General features: G+C 34.6%; 1 protein-coding gene across 1 annotated transcript; it reads left to right on the forward strand.

Moving 5' to 3' along the window:
- The first annotated feature begins 3,419 nt into the window (after positions 1-3,419).
- Positions 3,420-6,988, forward strand: LOC145670586 (uncharacterized). The gene has a single exon (XM_081739387.1). It carries the CDS (start codon positions 3,474-3,476, stop codon positions 5,025-5,027), a length of 1,554 nt encoding a protein of 517 aa, XP_081595513.1. The 5' UTR covers positions 3,420-3,473; the 3' UTR covers positions 5,028-6,988.
- Positions 6,989-11,122: the final 4,134 nt, after the last annotated feature.

Here is an 11,122-nt window from a genome sequence, read left to right on the forward strand (position 1 = left end):
GGAACGCTTTCAAAGTTTTAACTGGGAGTCCAATCCGAGAACGACCATTAGGAAGATCTAGGTGCACATGGGAGGATAATATTAAGATGGATCTCGCAGAAATAGGAATACAAAGTAGAATCTGGATCCAGTTAGCTAAGGATAGAAGTCAGTGAGTGCCTTTGTGAACATCTACGAAGAGGCGTAACTAACATATAGCTATTCGCCCATTGATTAGTTCCTTTGTGGCTTTTGCTGTAGAACTGGATTTAGAATATGTTTGCCAGAAGTAATTTTTGCTCGTGGTTAATCCCCGAAAGTCATTAGGCCTAGTCTAGAGCTTAATCTCTAAGTCGCAAACAAAATAAAATCCAAGAAAGATGCAGAAACTCGCAGACATTGTATTAAGGTATTTAGAGTAAAAGTAGCTATTACAAAATTAATTTGAAATTGGATACCGTATTCTCAATCTACACGGTGTGATTTACGTAAATTTAGTAATTCGCAAACATGCTCGAAAAAAGTAGATAACTATCCCAAGTCTTTTGTTTCTTTCATTTGTATGATTTGTCAGCTTATACGAAAGCTCTTGTGGGCTTTTGTCCGCTTTCACGAAAGCTCTGGTGAGCTTTTGTCCAGTGGGCTTCTGTTCGCGATCCATTGCTGACTTGGGATATCACAAAGTTTGTGCTAAGTGAGTTCCCCAAGCAATTGACTGTTGATAATCGGACGGGCGAGAGGAAATTTGTCAAAAACTTCTTCAAAATTGTGGTCGTTGGAGATGTGATCTGAGTGTACCTGCATGACTCAGAGAATAAAATGAAATCCAAGGAATGGTGCCACTGTGGCTCTTCACGTCAAAAAAAAAAAAAAAAAAAAAAGTCTCCAGATCAAACCAGAAGGTTGTGGCAACAGTGTTTTGGAGCACACCATTTGTTATTCTTGTTGATTTTCTGAACCATCATTTCACAATTGGCAGCGAAACCTATATAACCATACTTAGGAAACTTAAGGAGGCGATAAAAAAAAAGAAGAGACAACTGAAAAAAGTCCATTCCATTAAGCTCCATTACGATAATGCACACCCACATACGTAATTTTTTTTACAATCCAGGTAATTCCAAAAATGGATTGGTCAGTAGTGCTTCACCCATCCTACAGTCCTTATTTGGCCCTTTCTGACTTTTATCTGTTTGGACCTATGAAAGAAAACCTTTGTTGTTTCAGATTCAATGAGTTGGATGAAGTTAAAACAGCTTTAACATCGTGCGTCAAGACGCAAACCCTTGAATTTTTCCAAAATGCTTTTGATACCTGGGTTTGAAGATGGTGCAAATGTGTTTAAAAGTATGGGGATTATGTTGAGTGGTAGTTGTATGTACAGGACAGTTCAGGCTATGGTCTGTAGTTTCTTGAAATAAAATGAAATGAAATCTTTAAGTTTTACGTTTTTTATGTTCCACCTTTAGGCTAATGAGACGCTGTGATGAGAAATGAATGGCTTGGGAGGAACCGGGCGAACCACAAGAAAACCCACTTCCACGGTGTTTATCCACCACAAAGCTTACTTGGCGCGAGCTGGGATCGGACCAAGGATCCTATGCATAAGAAGTGAACGCTCTACTACTAAGCCACCGCGACCCTGTAGTATCTTTTGCTGTTATATGTTCATTAATACATTTTTTTATGCCACAGAAGGCATTACTTTTTGATCCACCCTTGTATTATATATTAACCAACGAATGTTAACCAAATCTAACCAATGCAAAGGATACTGAATTACGGTAATTTCTCATTTTACCTAGATCATACTACCTGTCGAACATACGGGTCATGAGAGCATTGAAAATATGCCTCTGCAAAACACATTGTTGATGAATTTTCATTTAATTTGATAGTGTCTGAAGAAGGATATGTTAGATATCCGAAACTGTCACATTTACTATTTTATTATTTTAGTGTAAGCTATTGAATATAGCAAAGCTAGTATGAATCAGATAGACATTGTTTTTATTAAAGTGCAAAGCTAATCGATTTAGTTATTCTTTAATGCGTCACACGAGTCAGATAAATAAACTGAGAAAAAATTGTAGGTGGCATACTTAAAAAGATAGGTTACATGCGTAATTCCTGTAGTTTTTGGACTTAACGTACAGCAGACGTATAACTGAAAACGCCTGTTATATAATACTTTCTGTATAAGTGTTCCATCTATATGTACTTTCTGTATGAAACAATGTAGGCGGTCAGGATCTCACATACAAATGGACGTATATAACATATAGCTGACGAAGGTAACATAAGTATATGCATGTGATACACGGAAAACTGTTAGATGTCAGACACCCTGCAACGGCATGATGTAACATCTAAGGGCAGTGCCTATGTAGCATACGGATAACGTGTGCTCCGTACTGATTTCTAGAGTAAGCAAGAGGATACCGTATATTTGTACAATATACCGCTGTCCGGAGAACAGATTTTTCTCTGTATATATATATATATATATATATATATATATATATATATATATATATATATATATATATATATATATATATATATATATATATATATAGCCCTATATATATATATATATATATATATATATATATATATATATATATATATAAACTGTGTCCTCATTTAAGTAATCATTCTCTCATTTTCTGAAGCATTTTACACCACGTTTATATACTAAATATATACCAAAAATATATAATTGGATAATATGTTATATATTTTAGACAAGTACATAACACAGATCTTTTCCATATAGTATTACTTAGACTGTCAATAGTTCAATGTTCTCTGTTCTATAGACTTCCTAAGTTATACAATGAAATGCCACATACTCCGTAGATTTCTTTAATTCTGAAGCTGCATATAATTTGCACTATGACGTCATTTTAATGGATAGATTGTAGTCAACCTTTGTATTATCTGATATATAAAAATGAAAATCACTATGTTTGTAACTTAATAGCTCTTGAGCCACCCGACCAGCAGCCTCACGACATCTATTAGTGTCAGGCAGGTACAGGCCCGCAACCAGCCACATAGATTTGGGGAGGCCATGAATATGTTAGGTGGGCCAAATCATTAAAAATTCTCTTACAAATAGCTAAATTGTGTGTTTTTTTTTTTGGTATTAATAATAGCATTTTATGTTAAGGTTTGGAGGGGCCACGAAAAGTTTAAGGGGAGCCAGGCTCCCTAGCCTCCCTCTGGTTACGGGCCTGGGCAGGTATCCGTATAGCAAAATCTGTTAGGGTGACTTATTATTATTAGATTTAGCGTGATTAGCGCTTAGCTTAAGGAGTATGCCCTTTATTATTAAGTTATGTGTAATGTATTATGAACTGAAATTTGTATGATAAAATTTAATAGTTTTGTGGAATTATACAAAGAATTAATACATATGTTTTTTCTGTCTTTTTTACAGAGAAATTACCACTAGAACCAAAACGTAGACGCCTGCATCATAAGCGACAATGAGGACAGAGGAGAAAACAGATGACTCTGTAACTCCAGAATGCTTTATCGGCATAGAAGAAACAGAAGATGTTGAGACATTCCAGAATGTAAAAACAACTACAATTCTTGTGCATCAAGCAAACTCTAGCAGTGATGAAAGTGAAGATACTGCATCTGTATCATCGTCATCTTCTTCAGTCTCACCATCACACGATGAAGAAAAACAAACAGAAGTGTCTGAAGAAACAACTGTAGTTGTTGAAGATATCCCTATCACAAAATCCCAGGAAGATGATCTTGGTAATAAATCATCAAGTCCCAGTGAAAATATGGACTCTCCTCCGGAGATAAAAGTAGATTCCACTGCAAGTGATGTCAAAGTTGTTTGTTCCGATACAAATTTTGCTTCAGCCCCAATTCCCGAGTGTTTAAAGAACTTATTACATGGGTTAAATGTGCCAGGAGATTCCAACTGTTCGTTGGAGTCCAAACCTCATTGGCTTGACATGGAGAAATTCAGAAGAGGTCAAAAATTTGCTATCAATCACATTGCAGGGCTTAATTTTGCTAATTTATTAAGCTTGTTTATTGGTTTCAGTTTTCGTAGACTGTATGAACCGCTCATTTTTAGTGGTAACTCGGATACACCTTTCAAATCGTTTAAGAGATATTTGTCAACAGTGAACAGGTTAACTACCTGGTATCAAGGTAACGTTTGGGATACCAATGACACAGCACATAAAAATCTAAGAACGGTCCGCTTGATGCATAGAAACGTTATGAAACGCATCAACGCAATACCCCCTGATAAGTTAGAACGTATGATTACTTTGAAAGGTACCGACGGTTCATCGGACGGTATGTGGTGCTCACTGACAAACACTCTTCAACATGATTTCATAGAATCATGTCCTATGTCCTTACCGGGATCATGTCCGTACGGAACTTTTGCTAACTCGGGCAAAGGCACGTATTATATCAGCCAATTTGACATGGCTATTACTCAATTCGAATTTGTCGGGTTGATGATACTTTATCCTAAGAAATTTGGAGCCCACGATGCGTCTGATGAGGATCTTGAGGCTTTTATCCATTTCTGGCGAGCTATTGGCTACTTATTGGGGATCGAGGATAAGTATAACTTCTGTAAAGGCAACTTGGAAGAAACTCGGGAGCTAACGGACAGTATTATTCGATATTGGGTAAAACCAAATCTTCGTGATATTGATCAGGACATGGAACATATGTACCGATGCATTGTGGAAGGTATCAGCTATTATATGCCAGGCTTAACAGTGAAACCAGTTCTCGTGTATGCGTGTTGGGTGATTGGAGTCGTTGCCAGAAGATTGACGTCCTCTCTCACCTGGTTTGAATATTTTGTGTTCAAATATTTCCAGTTTAATTACCTATATTTCTCGCGTTTGCCTGGTATCAATGCATTCACTAATTGGTATGTAAAATCACGCGTTAGAAATGCAAACAATAGATCTCCATCATGGTTGGAAGAAAGGCAAAATAAAGTGTATCCATATCAGATAGCAACAGGAAACATTTGTACGAAACTTTGAACTATTTCAATATTCGAAGTAAAACAGCTATTTGTTATTATACCGAGCACTCTATGGGAGGTGATAATATTAATAATAATAAAACGGCTTTTTTCCAGTTCTTCAAGCCATCTACGAAGAGTCCATTATAATGCATACAACATGACGGTGTCAGTATTATGAAATGTGAAGTTAAATGAAGTATGTAACAAGTTGTATTGCAAAAGTTCGTAGTGCAAACTTCACAACGGGCATACCTTAAAATACAAGTTACGACCTTATATATTCTGAATACTGATTTCGGAAGTAGTGTGTTAAATCTACTTTTAACATTAATGGTAACGATGTTAGGTTTAATTGCATACAATTTACTGTACCATAAATGAAATATCTTTTGTATTGCCATTGTTTACGAGAGTAATCGTATAGAACAATATATTAGGATGTGAATGTTCCTTTCTGTCATCTTATATTGTTGTTTTGCTGTTTTAAACAACCTTATTCAGTATCGAGGGTATACATAACGGTTATCTTTAACATGCGATCTCAACTACATAGGGCATCGAACTAGGATCTCCCGCACCAAAGAAGGTAACGCTACTTATTTATCCCCAAAAAAGGTATTGTTTAACATAATAACAAATATTGTCAATTGTTTAACAATATTTCACTTTTTGGATCGAATTTTGCGAGTTTATCCACAAAGGAGTCTTATGTCACATAATAACAAATATTGTCAATTTTAACCTTATTTCAATTTTTTGATCGAATTTTGCGAATGTATCCACAAAGGAGCCTTATGTCACATAATAACAAATATTGTCAATTGTTTAACCTTATTTCACTTTTTGGATCGAATTTTGCGAATTTATCCACAAAGGAATCTTATGTCACATAACAAATATTGTCAAACTTTATTTCACTTTTTGGATCGAATTTCGCGAATTTATCCACAAAGGAATCTTATGTCACATAATAACACATATTTTCAATTATTTAACTTTATTTCACTTTTTGGACCAAATTTCGCGAATTTATCCGTAAAGAAGTCTTATATCACATACTAACAAATATTATCAAATGTTTAACCTTATCTCACTTTTTTTTTTTTTTTACCGCAAATTCTAGTTTTACCTAGAGCTTAGGATTCGGGTTCTTTAAGTAGAATAATGTACAAATCATAAAGTTCTTATCAATGTTTGTAGATTTCGATTATTCAAATACTGGAACAAAAATATTATTGGACTAATTGTGTGAAGAATTTTTTGAAATAACGAGCAAATTGTTTGAAGTATTATTAAAAACAGTTGGAAGAAATGAACAATTTTTAATTAAGAAGAGGTTTGTGCGGACGGAGATATCTGCATCAATATAGCTTTTACCGATATATTTTTAGTTTCTGAACGAATGGTGAGTAAAATAACAGATATTTGTGAAAATACTAGAATTTTCTTGATCAGTCTTCTAAAAAAGGACTAATAGTTATTTACGTTTTGTATTAAAGTGTGATTACTGCTTCCAAAACAAGGTTGGGCTTCATGAGATTTTCTTTGCTTTATGAGTTCTATTTGAGATGACTTATTCTTTTTAAAAAAACTATCTCAATTTCACATTTGCGTTCTGAACAAAGATTCCCATGCCTTGCGAGTAACGAAAAATATCGATTTGCTCTCAATACAATGTACTGTACAATATTACCAACGTAACCATTTTCTTGTTAGAAATCTACATCTGTATTTAGGGGGCCAATTACCTACGTTCGTACGTAGTTTCTGTTCATTTCTTGTGTCTGCTTGAGTTGTATTCCATTTTATTTAGTGTAGGTAACCTACAATAGGAAGCTATTGTATTTAATACTTACCTTCAATTTTATTGATATTACTTTATAGCATTTGATTCACAAAACTATAAAGGAGGTAGTTACATAACAATAGTAGTTGAAACTATTGTTATGTTAGATTACTAGACATATAATAAGTAATTGTAAGCTATATATATATATATATATATATATATATATATATATATATATATATATATATATATATATATATATATATATATATATATATATATATATATATATATATTTGTTCTTATTACCTGCGGATGAAGTTGTGGATACAGATAGATACGTTGTGGATGCGTAATATATTTGTTCTTATCACCTGCGGATGAAGTTGTGGATACAGATAGATACGTTGTGGATGCGTAATATATTTGTTCTTATTACCTGCGGATGAAGTTGTGGATACAGATAGATACGTTGCGGATGCGGAATATATTTGTTATCATTATCTGCGGATGAAGTTATGGATACAGACATGTACATTGCGGGTGCAAGTGCGGGTTCGGAATATATTTGTTCTCATAATCTTAGATGAAGTGGATACTGAGAGAGAAAGAGTGCGGATGCGGATGCGGGTGTGGATGCGTAATAGATTTGTTCTCATTATCTGCGGATGAAGTTGTGGATACAGATAGGTACATTGCGGACGCGGGTGCGGATACAGATTTAGATACTGTGGATGTGATATTTTGTATTCGTGCAGACCTATAGGTACAGAGTTTCCATATGCGTCTACTATAAATACAGAACGTGCCTTTAAAATCTATTTTATATATTTATACCTATTTCTGAGCACTACCGGTATATATTGCCTCAAAAACCGTTATGTTAGAGAGATAACATCTTTCGGCGAGCAGGGGAAGAGGGAAAGAAGCGTCTTGGGACCTTTATGTTAGATACCATTCCGGCATTTGCCTGGTATGAATGAGGAAACTCCGGGAAATATCTCATTGAGGATGACTAGCCTGAAAAAACTGTTACATCTGTGCCATTGAGTGTGTCCACCGGGAATCGGATCAGGGACTGCATCCACCAAAGGCAAGGGTGTTAGCGACTATTCTACGCGGGTTAATCCGTTTTTTTCACAAACAATTACCTTATACTTTAGTCGTGCACTTTAAAAACATTAGAGATTGATATCACACTTGAAATTATGTCTTTCGTTACTCAATATTGGAAATGTTTTACGTCTCCACCATACATTACTTAAAAGGAAAAAAAAAAAAAAAAAAAAACAACATGAATGTAAGAAACCGCTGAAAAATGTGAGGATGTTCCATCGCTCTTTCTGAAGTACGGTTTCAGAATTCGAGTTTGAGATGGAGGTAAATTACGATAAAAGTATAATCAGTGAGTATAATGATATTACAGTTTTTCTCTGAAACCAGCTTAGTAAAAAACACCCTGGTTTTGCCATTGCTTAAAAAATTGCACTCTTGGTACTAGTAAGCAGACATAGCGCAAATGTGTTTGGTGTGCAACCTTCTTACAGGACAGGAAAATACATTCTAAAATACGGGACAATACTGTATGTAGAGGACAGCTGTTAACCCTAATAACCAAAGGGCGTGTTTCATTTAAAATATTTTTATCTTTAAACACAGTATTGTTAAGATAGTTTTAGAATATGGCTTTGAGTTCTTGTGTTTTGTGTCATTATATAACAGGACTTGCTAATTAACGTGGACTCCGAAGCACAACAAGAAATGAAACAATGCAGTTAAGATTAATTTTCATGTTATAGTCTGTTCCATCACGATTATTTACCTCCAAGGAAGCTAGAGTACTGGTTGATCCAACCGGTCTCGGTAAACTACTGTTCGGATATACTTAGTGGTAGAAATAAACCATTAAATACTGAAAAAATGAGAGAGTTCCTTCGTAGCTAAGCGTACACGCCTTCAACTTGGAAGAATCGGGTTTGATTCCCGGCTGAAGCTCAAGTGGTTCGGATTCCACATTAATCAATAGGTCCACATCTCATATAGCGTCGCTGCTGAACGAGATGTTAAGCTCAAAATAAACTTAACTATAAAACGTAGTTTTGTTGTAAATATTTTTATATGCTAAATACAGTATTATCCAATTAAGCTTTATGTTATGTGATGTTCGGAAAAGAAAAGACAGAAATTATAAATTTAGATCAAATTCCAGAACAATAAATATAACTGATATGATATTTTAGTTAAATGTTAGAATTTAGCTGCAGTATTTTTTTCTAATGTTACAGAGTATTACAGTTTAGAATAGATTTTTTCTATTCGCAATTCTGAATATGTGCCTTAATGTAAATAATAATTTTCTATTTGTAAATAGTATTGTAAGTATTTATGAACAAATTAATTTGAAATACGAATAAATAAAGTATTAAATATTCCACGTTGTATTTAATTTCTTACGTTATATTATTTTGCAAGTGGTATGTGCGTAATTGTTTCGTCATTGTGTGTGCTAAAAGATGAAATGCATTAAGAACGGTCGAGATTCGAACATAGGACCATCAACGTAGGAGGCTCTTACACTAACCATTCATCTAACACATAAGAACGTAAACGCCCTATTAAAAAAAAAAAAAAAAAAAATAGGTTCGCATCCAAGTGCCACACTCATACGAATTTCCATGGCCTTTCTTTTAAAAAGCACTTTTTTCTTTTTAAAAGTCTAACATGGTTACAACGATTTGTTTCATTTTCCACTAAGCTCCGCAAAAGGTGATTTATGTCTGAGTATTTGCCACTACATTATCATACGGTTTTATCAAACATAGATCAATTAACACAGTAGTAACAAACTTTTAATGCCTTAAAATGTGTTCCTGAACAAGGGGAAGTTCATTATGCACCTTGTAACTAAGCTACAAAAGGTCTCCGTTTAATGTCAACGGCGTACCCACCGAGCCAACTTTTGGAATATTCCATTCTATTAGTTTCTCAACGTGGCTAAAGGAAAAGTATATGAGTAACTAAGTAGACTTCTCGTGGCTGAATGGTTAAAGTTATGGTTCGATAGCTAAGAGGTTCATGGTTCGAAACCTATCTCGAAAGCTGAAGATTTTTAGAATTCTTAATTCCACAGATCTTAAGATCTTTCTCTCCTTTTGCAATCATATGATGCTCTAAAAGGAGTCCTCCCCTTAATTCGAAAACTGCCTGATGTGATCCTCTCAGTTCGGAAACTTTCCTACTTCTGTTTTACAAAATCACAAATTTCGTCATAATATGGATGCTGCCCGACTATTCTTTTCTTCAATTCTAAATTTGAATATGTAAACCATCCTTCTCTGTCTCCATATTTGAATCAGTCATTTCGAAAAGGCCATATATCCACCAAAGTAAATTGTTGAGGAGGAAGAAAAAACTTTGGTTTGCAAACTCGACTTTGTACAATGGTGTCAATGATATTGAGGCAAAAGTGTAGGATATGTAACATAATGTGACCAGTCAATTGAGCTTTTCACAGGGGATGCGCGTTTCTTCGCGTACGTCTTGAATTTGCACTTAAATGAAAATGTGATGGGGATGGACCATGGATATATGGCTTTTTCGCAATGACTGATTCGTTTGAAACTCTCTCTCTCTCTCTCTCTCTCTATCTATCTATCTATCTATCTATCTATCTATCTATCTATCTATCTATCTATCTATCTATCTATCTATCTATCTATCTATCTATCTCTCAATATTGTCCACTATGAACGTATATGGTTTGGAATCAAACCATCGACACTTGAAACCAAACGTAAGCGCTCTAACAATGTGCTATCGTAACTCCATAGGTTTGTTGCTATAAAAAATATAGCATTGTCATTGTATATTTTGTTTGGAGGGAATTCTCCCCTTCTTCATATAAGACCTTCACTTTTTATATCAGTATTTTACTATACATTTGATCAAACAATATGTGTTTATCAAACTCAAGAGAGGGGGAAATTACACACTCCTGTCCTGCTCAAATGACGCCCCTGGAACATTTGCTTGCAGTTACTGGAAAGCAAAGTGAAATTAATCATGAAATAACACTCATTTTTTGTCAGTAGTTTTTAGAGCTTTGCGCCCGCATTACAGACTTTGGGAAGCACAAAACCTACTACCGTAATTGACAATTTACATAGATTTCACAAGAAGCATCTTTCTAGTTTGATGTGATATCCAGTCTTTGAAAAAGAAACAGAGTGGAAATAAAGGCGTTTATGAAGCTATGGGAACATTTTTGACATTTTTATAATTTAGGTTCTAAAAAGGCATTTCAGGAAAAAAACGAATGAAAG

The sequence above is a fragment of the Thermobia domestica genome, chromosome 14 (assembly GCF_964235325.1).
Source record: "Thermobia domestica chromosome 14, izTheDome1.hap1.1, whole genome shotgun sequence".
Taxonomy (NCBI): Eukaryota; Metazoa; Arthropoda; class Insecta; order Zygentoma; family Lepismatidae; genus Thermobia; species Thermobia domestica.